General features: G+C 43.9%; 1 protein-coding gene across 3 annotated transcripts in view; it reads left to right on the top strand.

Annotated features, from left to right (window-relative positions):
- Positions 1-15,794, top strand: part of XPNPEP3 (X-prolyl aminopeptidase 3) — a 200,326-nt gene that overhangs the window by 107,084 nt on the left and 77,448 nt on the right. For 2 of the 3 annotated variants that reach the window (XM_086958338.1, XM_086958319.1), the window contains exons 2-3: positions 4,757-4,876; positions 5,149-5,553. In XM_086958338.1, the coding sequence (XP_086814464.1) occupies positions 4,757-4,876; positions 5,149-5,553 (525 nt within the window). The remainder of the gene's footprint in view (positions 1-4,756; positions 4,877-5,148; positions 5,554-15,794) is intronic. The other variant, XM_086958329.1, reaches the window with a different exon arrangement.

The following is a 15,794-nucleotide window of genomic DNA, read 5'->3' as shown; positions in this document are numbered from 1 at the left end:
GCAAATTACCTTTAGAATGCTATTTTTAACACTTGTGAAAATAACCTTAAAAATTAGAAAATTAACTTTAGAATGCTAATTGCTTTTCAGATGCCACACTTGAATTGTAGGTGTATAAATATGTAGACTCTTGCAAATGTTGAACTTAATACAATAAAGTCTAAATACAGACTTCCTTAAAACAATAAACTAAAATAAATAAAGTGGACACCGTTGTCAGGATGAAGGAATGAGGACCATAACAGAAGGCAGTCTTAATTTCTTGTAAAATAATACAGGACTTTAAATGAGGTGAAATATATCCATAAACTGTGGAATCACTTACTTGAGATTGAAGTCCACCACAAACCATAGCGAAAAACCGAGAAATGTCCCCAAGAAGCTGAAAAATATAGTGTCCATTGGTGAATTTTGAAGAGACTAACATCAACAACTACTCAGATGTTGTTAGCATCACTGATCTGGCAAAGGGCTGTACTAGATTAATTATATCTAGCTTGTGTGAAACATAAATAGGACGCGCTGTATTTAATTAATAAATTTAGCGTGCGCGTCGCTGAAGAAAGATGCGCTATATTTAATTATAAACAATTACCCAGATAGGCTGAGTAGCAAGACAGGTTAATTGAAAAGGTACATGGCATCCAAACTAGGATACCACAAGAGCGCTTGGAAACCCCCAAAAATACACAAAAGTTGTTGAGGCAGGTAAAGAGCTGGGTTCCAGACTGCAAGACGCAGTAAGGAGCAGTGAGGATGCGCATCGATGCATAAAGAGGGCAAAATGTGGCCAACTGCCAGTCAGCACCTGTAGCGGTAACAGGTAAACAGATCCCATTGTGATTCTGCTTCGGTCTCACCGATAGCATTCTGGAATGTTTAGGACATTGATGACACTCTGAAGCTCATTGTTTTGCCTCGTCTTGCATGTACACAAATGCAGAATGCATTACTGGATCTTAAGACCGCTTCTAGTTTTAACTGGGGTAGCAGATATTGATAATTAGCTTGGAGAACTATCAAGATCCACTGAGATTTACAGTTTTTCTTCTTTTGTCATCGTCACCAAGCTTCTGCTTGGTGTCCTTATTAGGAACTCTATATCAAGTCTGCGGTGCTCTACCTTCAAAGCCCAGAATGGCCAGACTTCTAAATACCTCTCACAGACACTTTTCATTTTGGAAGTCTCATGCATGTCTGCTGCAAAGACTGAAGATCGCTTTCCACTCCTCAGTTAAGAAACAAATCCATACTATGCAATACTTTTCCAGAAATGGCCAGAGCGTATGGAACATACATAGCGTCAAACCTCTCATCAAAAACCTTCTACTCGAGGAACACTTGCCAAAATAGTGTTAGATAACTTCTTTCTACTTTGTTTTCTTTCCCATTTGTCTGCTTTCATTCTTATTTCCTGGTAATTTACAACATCCTTAATTCCTAGTCCCACCACCCACCCAACTTCTGTGTTATAAATTTCCCACTGCTAGTTACCTACCCTTAATTTCTACCTCTCCTAATGTTCTGGTGCTCATATCCTGTGCCTTATGCAGCTTCCTGCCTTACTATACCTTCCTACGTATTCCTGCAGGTTTGTACCACCATTCAAGTCAGAGGCCACTGAAGTCATCTGCGGTGTACCTCAAGGATCTTCACTCAGCCCCACCCTCTTCAACGTATACATGAGCCCCCTTGCGGTCATCGCACGCCAACACAACCTCAACATCATCTCCTACGCCGACGACACTCAACTGATCCTATCACTCACCAGAGACCCTAACACTGCCAAAACCAACCTGCATGAAGGAATGAAAGAAGTAGCAGAATGGATGAAGCACAGCCGTCTGAAACTGAACTCAGACAAAACAGAAGTCCTCATCCTAGGCACCTCCCCCTCTGCCTGGGACGACTCTTGGTGGCCAGAGGCCCTTGGAAAAGCACCCATCCCGGCGGACCACGCACGGAACCTGGGCGTCATCCTGGATTCCTCACTCTCGATGAACAGACAAGTCAACGCCGTTTCTTCATCTTGCTTCAACATTCTTCGCATGCTCAAAAAAACATTTTGCTGGATCCCCACCGAAACTAGAAAAACAGTCACCCACGCCCTGGTCACGAGCCGACTGGACTACGGAAACACCCTCTACGCCGGTACCACCGCTAAACTCCAGAAAAAACTCCAACGCATCCAGAACGCTTCAGCCAGGCTCATATTAGACATCCCGCGCAAAGAACACATCTCTGATCACCTGAAAAACCTCCACTGGCTCCCCGTCAATAAGAGGATTACCTTCCGGCTCCTTACCCACGCACACAAAGCACTCTACGAAACCGGACCTGAATGCCTCAACACACGACTGTCCTTCTACACCCCCTCCCGCCAGCTACGATCCTCCAACCAAGCCCTTGCCACTGTACCTCGCATCAACAAAACCACCATGGGAGGTAGATCCTTCTCCTACCTAGCAGCTAAAACCTGGAACTCACTTCCCACTCACCTTCGCCTTACTCAGAACCACCTAGCATTCAGAAAGCAACTTAAAACGTGGTTATTTGACAAATAATTCCCCATCCTTCTTCAAGCGCCTTGAGACCCTCTGGGTATGTAGCGCGCTATATAAATTTTTTGACTTGACTTGACTTGACTTGTCTATTGTTTGGTTTTGGCAATCCAAGTTAGTAGTGTTCACCACAGTTATTTTTTTTACCCAGCCTGATTTAGTTTCTAGGTTTCTTTCATTGTATGATAATCTTATATTGCCACCCCCTGCTCACTTCCGACATCCCTCGAGGTGCTATATATTTTCCCTGTCTTTCTGCTAGCTGATGTACTATTACAACTTGCGCATTTGTACCGTACCTATATGTCATTCTCAAACACTGTGCTTTAACTATCCTAGTGCAAAATAACCTACCTAATATTCCTTTGCACAGAAATCAAACCCTGTACTGTAAACAATATGTGTTTTGCAAGGTCTTCAGTCAAGCCATGGTTGACGGTTGACAGCTGTTTAAACTCCCTTTTTAGGTTTCACCTGCACTTCGCTTGCGCTGTGCTTGAGAAATCTATTGTTTTTAATATAAACCTAACAGGCACTTACATCCTGCTTCCTCTCTTTTCTTGGCTTCTCATTGGTTCCTGTGCATGCCACTTAGCATTCCTCCATTTCTATTGGCTGTAGCATATTTTCCTGCAATTACCAATACTTGTTCCTCCTCTGCTTCTCATATCAGTTTCTCGTCGCTGAAATACTGTTAACATCAGCTTTGGTGTAAATATATTTTGCATAAAGCTTTACCTTTTACTCTTGCGTCATATTTATGTAACAATTTATCACCTAGAGAGATTAAGTGATTTGCATAGAATGATGGGATGTTGCGTGGCGCTGTGGAGCCTCGAAAAGGGATGCCCAGCTCTCGAGTGAGCAGCTCTGGCCACTGCACCACATCCTCTCCACTCCTGTGTTATCTGTCAGGGAGCTCGTTCCTTCTCCCGTATGATGAGTGGTGAAAACAGCTCTTTATTCAATACATAAGCGAAGCTGATGCTATACCAATGCTTGTTATGTACAGTGCTCTGAAACCCCGATGGGTGATGTTTGCACTTTATAAAGCAAACAAATAAATAAAGATATAAATGCACACTTTTACTGCACCTTGTATTTTTTCATTGCCCTTATTGCTGATAACCTGGTTACTCCCTACTGCTTTGTTTTCTCAGTTCCTCAATGCTACTATGGAAGCGGGCACAATAGAGACCATGATGATGTCCACTGGCAATGTGCAGCTCTGTCTCCTTGTTACATAGACTGTCTATGCGTGTGAAAAGTGTGATCTTCCAGCAGATTTTCCTCTAGTTAAAACACTTGTGTTAACAGCAGAACCTCACATGTGCTGCAGCCGAGTAATGTCCTTTCCAGTTTCTAACAGTCAAATCTGAGTTCTTGCCTTTATTTCTTCAGGGCAAACCTGAGGTTCCACAATAGCCCAGAGGTGTAGCGTTGTTGCTCTCCTGTAAGCTTAGATCCATGCTCAGGTGGCAATGACATGAGACTTTGGATTTAACCTGTTGAATCCATGTTCTGACATGACATTGACAGACAGTCTATCATACTGTTGTGTGTCAGTTCCATGACTGCGCGCTCTGCATTTTGGGTGGGAACTGTATCTGTTTAGCTTCTTTCAACCATGAAGATTGCAAAGATGTTTTCAGACTATCTTGCACTGGTGTTCACTGATTAGTATGATCTGTCTGTCTTTCCCTGTATGCGGTCTACTCTGAGTGTTGTGTGTTGCGGAATCACAGGAAAAACGTTTGATGGTTGCCTGTAGGATAGACCATGTGTTTGAACATCCCAGGTGATCCATTACGTCTGATACTGTGGCTGTTATGCCCAGTTTTGTGTGGAGTTGGAGTGGTTGCCCATCCATGTTTGCATCCAGAACACAGTTAAAATTGTCCCCCATATCAAATGCCAGGGCAAAATTCCTTTCATCATTTAACCCTCTTGCCAGACCCAAGGACTGGCACTTTTCTCAGGCATGCCATAACCTTCCTAATAGCAGTTTAGTGCAAGAGAGATACCAACCATTGTGGTGTGGGAGGGGTGAAAGGAAGGAAGTAGGGGCTGATGGAGGGAGATGTCAGTGTATTTTCCCACAAGAGTGTTGTTTCTTGTTGCAGTGCATTCTGAGTACAAGTTGAGCTTTTAGATCACACCTGTCTCACTTCCTCCTCCCACTTACCTCTTTACAGATGGCACTGGCACTCACCCTCGAAGACAGTTCTCCATCCAGCCAGCACAGCTGGAGAAGCTGCCCAGACGGTACCTCGGCCAGCCCAGTCATTTTACCCACCCACATCTCCTGGCACCAGGTAGGCCTGTCATCTGCTTACATAGAGAGATAGACGCTCAAATATCCACAGGCGGCCATTTTCTGGAGCTGCCCACACACATGGAGTCCTAATGACTCTTCACAGACCCTCAGACACACATGGAGTCCAGATGAAGACACCCACACAACCATAAACAGACTCTTCGTCCCCAATTACAGAAATCAGTGCATTATAGTTGGGGAAGAATGCAAGTATCTAGGAGGGGTGTTTAATCTCTCTGTTATCCGTTTCTCTCTCATTTTGTTTCCCAGGTGAGGTGACGCCCGGGCTGACGCAGACAGAGTATGCCCTGCGGAGGCACAAGCTGATGTCACTGATCCAGAAGGAGGCGGTCGGAGTCAATACAGAGCATGCAGTCCTTCTCTTGTCCAACCCCACTTATTACATGACCAATGACATCCCCTTTCCCTTCCACCAAGACACCAACTTCCTCTACCTCACAGGATTCCGCGAGCCTGACAGTTTGCTGCTGCTGCAAAGCGTGCCAGGCAGGACCCTTCCAGCCCACAAGGCCACCCTCTTTGTGCCAAAGCGGGACCAGCGACGAGAGTTGTGGGATGGGCCACGATCAGGGACTGACGGTGCCACAGCACTTACAGGCGTGGATGAGGCCTATGTTATGGAGGAGTTCAAACACTTCCTGCCTAAACTGCAAGGTGAGGCAACAGTAGGGCGCTTAAACTGTTGGGGGAGGCTGGGGCGTAGCTACATACAGTAGAAAAACTGGAAAAGCAGCCTATTATATATACAGCAGCAAACTTTATACTTGCCTGGTCTGGAATGTGACAAGAACAAGAGGCTATAGAATGTTAGAGTAAAGCAGCATAAAAGCGGCATGTTAAACTAAATAAATGTATGTTCTTGCCTGACTTCTTTAATACACCGGTGACATTTCTCCCAACAAGAGATGAGACCCAAGTAAAGGCTTTTGCAGAAGAAACGAACACCAAAGTACACACATGGTGTAGTCCCTTATGCCTGCTCTCATCAGTTCTCTTTTTTGACAGCATGATTGACTACTTTAATTGTAATTGGATTTATCTAGCGTTTACTAACTTTAATGAGGTGTTGAAGTGCTTTACGGCGAGTAGCACACTACTCCGGAATCCAGGGTTAGTGGTTAATCCAGTGGTTGTTAGTTATTGCGATTAATCGTGCTCTCAAGAAAAATTGCGTGCATTTACTCCAGTTACTTTGTGATGTATTAGAACCAAGTAGGTAAGGTCATTAGTAGGGGCTATGTGGTTTCAGGTGAATGGTTGGTGAGATAGACAGGCTGATGCATATTGGGTAATGTTAGATTACAGGGATAGGGTTTTAAATAGGAGATGTTGTGATATATGAAATGCTGTATCCTCCAATTGCAGAATTTCAATAAGAAGGATTGAGGCAAGCAGGCATGAGACTGACAGGAGGCTATAAGGTATACAGAGAACGGTAGGCAGGAAGAGGTGGAGAGAAATCAAACATATTTAAAAATAGACAATCACATCTTTTTATTTAGCTGCACTGCTGATTCCAGCAGATGACACTAGGTAAACTTTTGCCCGTACTCATTGTAAGCCCTTCCATAGACTGAATGATTGCAGAAGAAACCTAAAGGCAGCGTTCATCTGTTGAAAAGCTGCAACTAATAACAAAACATTTTCTTACTGAAGCAGGAGGAGGGCTGCGTTCAATGAATGGTATGGTGTCACTCGTCGTGGTTGGGGTGTGTTTTCAATGCATGGTTTGCAGGCTCTTTGTGACCTTCATGCAATTATCTATGGGCGTAGCGAAAACTGCAAATGAGGGGTGAGTAACCCTATGCAGGAGGACCTTCCTATGAGCTGGCAACTCTCACTAAAGTGTCAGACAGGGACTGGAGAAAGCACTCAGAAGAAGCGCAGACAATCACCCAAAACAACAGTGCAGAGTGCCTGGCAGCAAGAATGAGCACCCAAATGGCCAAAAGGACACGGGGCAACAAGCAGCACAGGGGGAGGCGGAAGTGACCAACACCAAAGACCAAGGGGTGAGTTGGTATTGTAGACAGCGAGGTCGGCAATATATATGTCCATCATCAAAGAGAGGTGTGGGCAAGATCACCAGCATCAAAGAGTTGGTGAGGGGAGCAAAGCAACCGACAGCACAGCGGGAAAGACAGGTGTGGAAGCATAGTGATCCGCTAGAACTTGAAGAGAGGGGTACCAATAATCCCCCTGTAGGTAATAGCCTGGAATCCAACAACCAGGAGAGCACCTTTGTATCTACATTCAGCATTGACTGGGGCCCGTACGACGCCAGTTCTTCAGTGTCCTTCTCTGCTTTGGGTATCGCGACTATCACGGCATCCTTCATGGTGACGGGGAGGGCCCCCACTTGCTAAGCCTCCAGGTACTCTTTCAAGAGTGTATCCTTCATGAGGTCAGAAAAAGTTTGATAAAATTCTGATAGAAACACATCTCCCTCAACGCTTTCCTCTTGCTCAGTCCGCTTATGGCTAGGGAAGCATATTTATACAGGCTTGTGTCCCCGCCCACGTTCTATAGTCCGCTTTGGGGAGAGTATTAGGGGAGACCGGACCTCCCTTTTCTGTAGCCATGCTAGCAGACGCCATGATTTATCCCCCAAGTGTGTCCCATAGAGTGGGTATTTCTCAGTCCAAGCCTAGCAAGCACCCCATCGGTGCAGTTTCATCGCCCTCTCACGCTTGTCACTGAGCCTGTATGGTATCTTTGTGTGTGAGTTATTAGCTCAGGAGACGTTTGATACCGTCCTGGAGAGGCAATCCTCCCATCACTGCTTTCAGTGCTTCCCACTCCGTCTGTCTCGTGTCAATGGACCCCTGTTATGCTTAAGGTAAGATTCTAGGACCTCCTTAACTTCTGAGAGGAAGCTCTCATCAGTCAGGGCCTCTGGGTTTAACCACCAAAAGAATTGCTACTCTCTCCGCAGATTGTCAACAGAGGTCACAAATAGCAGGGAATGGCTCGACTGACATCGGTTAAGATATTGGGCACTTTGTATCCTAGTGCTGAAGTCAGGGGTTACCAGTATGCGAGCATGCGATCTATTCCATTATGAGTGTTATGTGTTGGGGAATAACATGAAAAACGTTTGAGGTTAGATGTAAGATACACCATATGTCTATACACCCCAGACGATCCAATACCATGCCTGCGGAGGTAGGTGTGTACCCTATACCTTAGTGTAGGCGTTTAGGCTTTAAGTACACACCTGTGTGGTTACACATCGAAAAATCCCTAGTGGAAGGCCTTGACCCCTCCTCCCTCCTTACCATCAAAGTGCGTCCCGATATCGACTCTAACATCATATTTAAAAACACTAAGAACTCCCTCCTCCATATAAGTAAATCTCTACCCCATCAATTTCGCAATTCAAAGTGGGAATCTCTATGGCGGAATAACACTATAACATACAAAGGTAAACCGCTGTATAATCCTTCTTGGATCAGGAAGGGAATACACTTCCCTCACCACCTCTACGAGGGCCAAACACCACTCACATTCAAGGAATTACAGGATAGATTTCAACTCGAGAACATTGACTTCTACTATTTTCTACAAGTTAAGGTGGCCCTAACCAAAGCAAACTTGGGCAACACATCCCCCTCACTCCCTGGCCTTTTATCCACCCTTAATAGACTTGGCCACCAGGTTTCCAGAATGTACAAAATGATCAAACCACAGACATCTAACCTGGTCTCTGCATTACAATCCTATTGGGAATCATACTCCTCCACTCCCACATCTGATAACGAGTGGGCCAGAATTTGGGAATCGACCACAAGACACAAAATTAGCCCAACTCTATCCCAAACTAAATTCTGGCTCCTACACAAAGCCTTTTGGACCCCCAGGAGACTTTTTCTGCACAACATCAAAGACAATGACTCCTGCTGGAACTGTTTGGAAGCGGGAGGAGACCTTGAACATCTAATATTTAAATGCCCCCGGGTTGCCACATACTGGGACAGGATATTTGACTTTGTTAACAAAGCCCTGCACGTTTCTCTCCCGAGAGAATTTGCTACTCTAGTTATGGGTTCTTCCAAAGCTGTCACTTTAAATGAAAATGACAAAGCCCTACTTGATCTCTTACTGACGGCGGCGGTTAAAGTCATAACGTCCAACTGGAAAAATACAGCCAAAGCCTCCTTCCCCCATTGGCTCAACTGGGTTTCTAATCTCAGGGGTGCCGATACCATTGCACTTGCCTCTCACCCCTGGCGCCCACAACACAGGAAAATATGGGTCTCACTTGACGCTCACTTTGATCTCTTCAAACCTCCGTGAGGCACCTAAAACATTGTTGTGGCAAGCAATTTCTCAATATGTCATTTGATGGTTGTGATTCACCCTGCTGTGCTATATGACCGATCTGCCTGCTGTCATATGCCTTCGTGTTGTACGGACTTGATGCTTGATTGTCATTCTCTTTATTTACCTGGTATATTTTTCCCCCCGCATGTTATGTTTACTCCATATTATGTTACTTCACCGCTTCTCGGTTTATTATGTACTTGTACCATGGACTTTATCTGCTATTATTTGTTCTGCTCATATCAATACCCAACTCTCTCAATAAAAATTCTGTGAAATAAAAAAAAAAAAATTCCAGTAGGCCACATGGAGTGTCTCAACTGAGTCACTAGCCATTTTCCCAGAGTAGATCTTGAGGGCCATTTCTGTCAGCCCTCCCATGTATCTGGGCTCCCCAGCCAGTGGGTCCAGACTTGTGTGTGCATAGTGCCCAGGAACACCTTCATCATTGCTTACCCTCTTAATCCCATGTGTAAGAGCCAAGCAACTCCATGTCCCAGCTAAACATAACATAAAATGTGTATTTGTAAAGCACAAGTTGACTCAAGGGTTTCTGGGCGCAGACTAACAGATGTTTATTGTTACCCAACTCAATATTACTCATTTTATCGACCTCAGAAGGATGAAAGGCTGAGTGGACCCACCGGGATTTGAACTTGTGACCATGAGGTCGAACACAGGCCCCCTACAGTGGACGCATTAGTCCACCAAACCCGGAAACCTAACAACTGCTGCGTGCCAATGACACCCCAAACAGTGGAGCTGAATACTGGCGTTTCTCCTAATCTTGATCTAGACCCCACGGGTCTGCTTAGCAAGCCTCGAGGGCAGACAGCAGCGCCAAGTACCCCCCCCCCCCTACTTCAAGGAGCGCAGTCTGTATGTTTCTACCAGGGGGTCGTGGTATGGACGGATCTCTCATCTCTCTGCTAGTGCGCCGCTCGATTATCTTGGCCACACACCCATACTGTAAAGATAAGAGATATCTTTGGGTGAAGATTCCGAATCTGTCCTAAAATGATCTATTATTCCTGTCCTGCTCCGTGGCCAGATCGCTCATAACATATGCTGTTCTGTGCTGCTGCTTTTATAGGAAGGGGCTTTTCCTGTTTTTCTAGTACAAATCTGCCCCTTAAGCCTAGCCTTTCCCCTTTTGACTAGCTGTGGCTGAATTCTAGTTGCCACGGCGAGGAGACCCTTGTGGATGATGTGACCTCATTGGTCCGATTAGCCTGATAATATATCGGCACAACAGGACTGATACCCTCCTCAAATCTACACCTGAGCCGAAGAAACCAAAACCAAAGCGTCACAGGACTGTCCCACCCCAACGCCTCGAGGTGAAACACTCACTCATCTCTGGGCTCAACGCTCCCCCGGCTCACAGAGTATCTAGGTATCGGGAGCGTCACAGTTGGTAAAAGAGCACATGTGCCTGCTTTTCTCTACCCCCTACCTTCCTGCAGGGGTCAATCGATTACGAGGCTGGTATGGTGTTAAGGTGTGTGTGTGTGGGGGAGGGGGGGTTGTCTTGGTGTCTCCAGCCACAAAAAATGTTTCCGGAATGGCACCACTACTAAGCGCAACAGTGAGCTCCTCGTTGCTTCTGCTATGGCACTGCGTAAGCTGTGCAGATTACCGCGCCCCATCAACAAGTTGGCCTGGGGGTCCACAAGGCTTTGAGGATTTCGATGGCAGCGCCCCTGAGCCCATATCCAAAAGACAGAGCAGGTTAGGGAATCACGACATTTTCTCCTTACATCTGTTCACAGCGTCCTCACTGAAAAGAGCATGCTCATTTGTGCTAACCCGGAAGTGAAGCGAGGGATCCTCGGTAAGCCGAACCTAGTGGCTGGTCAAGCCAGATCTTAGCCACCATGCAGTCTGCCCTGGGTCATCTACCCCTCTTCTTGCTTGACAGTACCTGCTAAAATGGGAAAGACCTAACAGAAACATAGCAAGCTAACTTTAGATAATGAAAATGCCAGTGGCACTCTGCCTTCAAGCATGCTAGAGGGTGCTAAAGGCCACCAGGCATCTTCTGCTACTAGCAAACATCATCCGAGCCTAAGGAGTCAACATCTAATGATATTCAGATACACCCAGCTCATCATTCCCTCTCCGACAAAACACCTAGCACCCGGACCAACTTCCCAGCCTGCATGTCCGAGGTCACCATGGTGTATGAGACCAACTTTCTAAAACTCAATGCAGACAAAACGGAAGTCGTACTCTTCAGCAAAGACATCTCACTATGGAACTGTTGATCGCAGCTTCAGCAAAGAGCGACCAAATAGTGGTTAACAACCAGCCGCTATAACCGGCCAAGTGAAAGTGGTCACCAGCTCCTGCTTTCACACACTCAAAATTCTTAGGAAAATCTTCAATGTCTCCCGATCAATACACAAACAAACATCGCCCAGGACCTCATCACCAGCTAACTAGACTACGGCAATGCACTCTATATTGGAATCAGTGCCGAACTAACCAGAAGACTTTAGATGATACAAAATGATGCAACCAGACTGTGCTTGCTCTCTCATAGGAAGCGCTCACAAGCACATGCAGGTTTTGTCATTTTCCTTTAAACTAATTTTAGCTGGAGCGCTTAACCTACCTGATGGACTTCTCTCTCATCTTCCCCTGAAGCCTTACCACAAGGGCTTTGGGGAGTACAGATCCTACAAGGCTCCAACTTAGGCATCTATTTCCCCCATGGACCCTGTCTCAGGGTTCTGAGTTCTTGTCCAAACTTTGGTGACATGCTGCTTTCTTTTGGGGCAGAGGGGCTTTCAGGGCACACTAGTTTGGTAATAGTACAGCATTTTATATAAACTCCTTTATGTTTTATGCAAAATAAACAATGTAGGTGCAACACATGACATATCTCAATACAGTAACCATTTATCGGCACTTCACATATGTAATAACAAATAGTCTATATTGTTCTGAGGTACCACAATACATTGTCAAGAAACGTTTGGATTATGTTGTGTTCAACTGGAAATGGTTCCACCAGCGACCCCCATTTCGTGGTGTTTATGTGGGCATCAATGTGCTCTTTAAATTGGTTCTTCAATAGGTGGACATCTGTCCACCCCCTTCAGCCAGTCATGTTTTGGGGTGGCATCTGCCTTCCAATATTAAGCCACATCGATATTCTCAAGCAAAGCTCCAATGCCTGTTAGCTCCCTCTCATGCCTTGCCCCCTCCCCCCCATCTCATCCAACGTACCTAGTTAGATCCTCTTGGGTGACATGTATGGATTGATAGTAATGTACAATATTTTGGGCCTTTTCAGACCATATGAAAACATCCCCTTCATTTTGATGGCACCTGTAGCATTTAGGGGATGCGATCTTTCCCGTTTTTCAAAGAAAGGGTCACTAGTGTGTTATATATTTTATGTAAATAGTTAATTTGAGTTAATCTCATTCTGTCTGAAATGCCCTGTGTACACGGGGCAATAGTTCCGCCCTTCAGTCAGTACCACGTCTTTTAAGCTTGTGGTCCCTTGGGAGCTTCCGTACGTCACAAAAAGGTAGTACAAGCTTAGTAAATATCTTTTTTCAGAATCCTTTACTGACATGTGTAGGCAACCTGAGGGCTTCAGGCTTGAATCCGTACAGGTCTACTCAGCCCCTCATCTTTCTGAGATTGATAAAATGAGTAGGTGATAGTAGTTCCTGTTATTACAAAGCATTGGGACTTGTATGAAATAGTGGTGTAGCTTTATGTTGTTGTTATCATTACTTTATTGTTAATCAAACATCCTAGACGTTTACCCAGCCTGAAGAGTTCTCTAAGGTGCCATATTGCCAATACCATGCTTATTGTGCTGTGTTCTCACCCCTTAGAGGAGACGATGGCAGCAACTAAGTGTTTCTGAAAGCACTTCTCTTTGGAGGTCACTTTAGAGATGATTCTCAGGTTTGACCAGGCTGAACTTACAGGGCTTTGGCAGCGGCCACTCCCCTGATTATATTGATTGACTATTTACATTCTTGGATTTGTGAATGAAAGTGGAAGAAAGACCAAACTCTAAACTTACCAACCTTCTCTGCTTAGTTCATCTGCCTTCAATCCTTCACACAACTGCCAGTTACCACCTCTAAAGAAAATTACCTACGGATAGTATCCTGAAAAACAGTAAAGGGAATAAGGGCAGTGTAATCGGTCATGTGGAAAGCAGGGTGTGCATTTCCATAGAGCTACATTTTCCCGCTTTGTTATGTGAGTCAATGTTTTCTGTAATCGGGTAGGACATCCCGAATGCATAATGAAATGATAAAAGTTGGCTGATAGACAAAAGGTCGTGAAGATACTACAAAAGTTATTTGCTCTAGATTCATATGTAGATGTCCTAAGAACATTTAGGCAGAACAGTTTAGTAACTAATAGGTGTTTTGTACACCGGCTCAATGTTTATTTTAGCTAGAAGTAAACTATTTTCCCATGTCTTAAAGATTACTGCAAGAACTATGCATGCAGTAGGGTGATGGTATGGAACAGTCAAGCCAAAGGCCGAGATTCTTGGAGCATCAGCTAGAAAAAAAGCCACAATTCTGAGCTAAAGAAGGAGTTTACCCAGTGGGGTTGAGGCAACTCAGATTGTTATTAAGTTGGGTGGTCCCAAGAGCCCATGGCTGAAGGAATTGGACAGTCTCTGCATAAGTCAGACCTGTTGTTGAGCAAAGCTTGAAAACTGAGAGCAAATTAGGACTGACACCATTTTCAGATTATAAACAGATGATAAGCAAAATGCTATGAAGAACAGAACAGGGCGGATGGCCCTGCGGTTTGAATGACTAGTAGATAAAACCAAGGAAGATGACAGGCAGGGTCCAAGGGTAGAGAGCAGGAAGTTTGTCTCAAACTGCCATGATGACCGTCCAGTTAGTTGGCATGGGGGCACAAAAAGGAGTCATTTCAAAGATTGTGCAGGAAGACCTGAAAACTGCAACTGGCACAAATTTGAAAAGCTTTGTAACAGAGTTATGATTTTGGGTTGTCCCAGAAACAGTGCTACTTGGTAGTAGAATGGCGCATTTCCGGCTTACTCTTGGGAGTACTGCTGAAATAACACATAGGGCTCCCGGTTTTTGGTATTTTTTTAACATTTCCATCTGTTTTTATCCATATTTATTTTTTGCTCATTTCATCTATATTCATCCATATTTATTTTGTGAAAAAAATGAAGCTGAAATTTGTATATTTTCACATTTATTTAACCGATACATATGAACCCATGTTTGAATGGTATTGCACCGTTACATCGCAACTTTTACAACGCACTTCTATTACAGCGCAACTTTTACAACGCTGGATCCATTACATCGCATGCCTTTACAACGCATGACATTACATAGCAGATGGTATTACAACGTAAGTATAGGTAAGTATATAATTTTTTTAAATTTTATTTAATATTATTTAATTAATTTAATTAATAATAATATTAAATAAATATATTAAATAAATATATTAATTAATGTTTTTTTTATTTTATAAATTAAATATATTAAAGTAATTTAAAAAAATAAGTATGAGTATAGGAGTATATGTTTTGGGGTACTGTGGTATATGTTTTGGGGTACAGGGGTATTTTTAGGTTTTAGGGCTGGGTTTGGGTTTTGGGGTACAGGGGTATTTTTAGGTTTTAGGGCTGGGTTTGGGTTTTGGGGTACAGGGGTATTTTTAGGTTTTAGGGCTGGGTTTGGGTTTTGGGGTACAGGGGTATTTTTAGGTTTTAGGGCTGGGTTTGGGTTTTGGGGTACAGGGGTATTTTTAGGTTTTAGGGCTGGGTTTGGTTTTTGGGGTACAGGGGTATTTTTAGGTTTTAGGGCTGGGTTTGGGTTTTGGGGTACAGGGGTATTTTTAGGTTTTAGGGCTGGGTTTGGGTTTTGGGGTACAGGGGTATTTTTAGGTTTTAGGGCTGGGTTTGGGTTTTGAGGTACAGGGGTATTTTTAGGTTTTAGGGCTGGGTTTGGGTTTTGGGGTACAGTGGTATTTTTAGGTTTTAGAGCTGGGTTTGGGTTTAGGGGTACAGGGGTATTTTTAGGTTTCAGGGCTGGGATTGGGTTTTGGGGTACAGGGGTATTTTTAGGTTTTAGGGCTGGGTTTGGGTTTAGGGGTACAGGGGTATTTTTAGGTTTTAGGGCTGGGTTTGGGTTTTGGGGTACAGGGGGATTTTTAGGTTTTAGGGCTGGGTTTAGGGGTACAGGGGTATTTTTAAGTTTTAGGGCTGGGTTTGGGTTTTGGGGTACAGGGGTATTTTTAGGGTTCAGTTTTTAAATAAATTTATTATAATTTAAACAATTTTTATTAATTTTATTTATTATTATAGTTTTTTAATAATAATAATAATAATAGTTCTTTTAAAAATAAACTAGTTTATAAAATATATATAAGTACAAATAAATTATTTTTAAATAATTTAATTTATTTAATTAATTATATGGATTTAATTTTTATTTTTAAGTAAAATAATATACTTACCTATACTTACGTTGTAATGGCATGCGTTGTAATAGCATCTGCTAAGTAATGTCTTGCGTTGTAATGGTATGCGT

The sequence above is a fragment of the Lissotriton vulgaris genome, chromosome 1_1, assembly GCF_964263255.1.
Source record: "Lissotriton vulgaris chromosome 1_1, aLisVul1.2, whole genome shotgun sequence".
Lineage (NCBI taxonomy): Eukaryota > Metazoa > Chordata > Amphibia > Caudata > Salamandridae > Lissotriton > Lissotriton vulgaris.
This window is presented reverse-complemented; position numbering and strand designations above follow the sequence as displayed.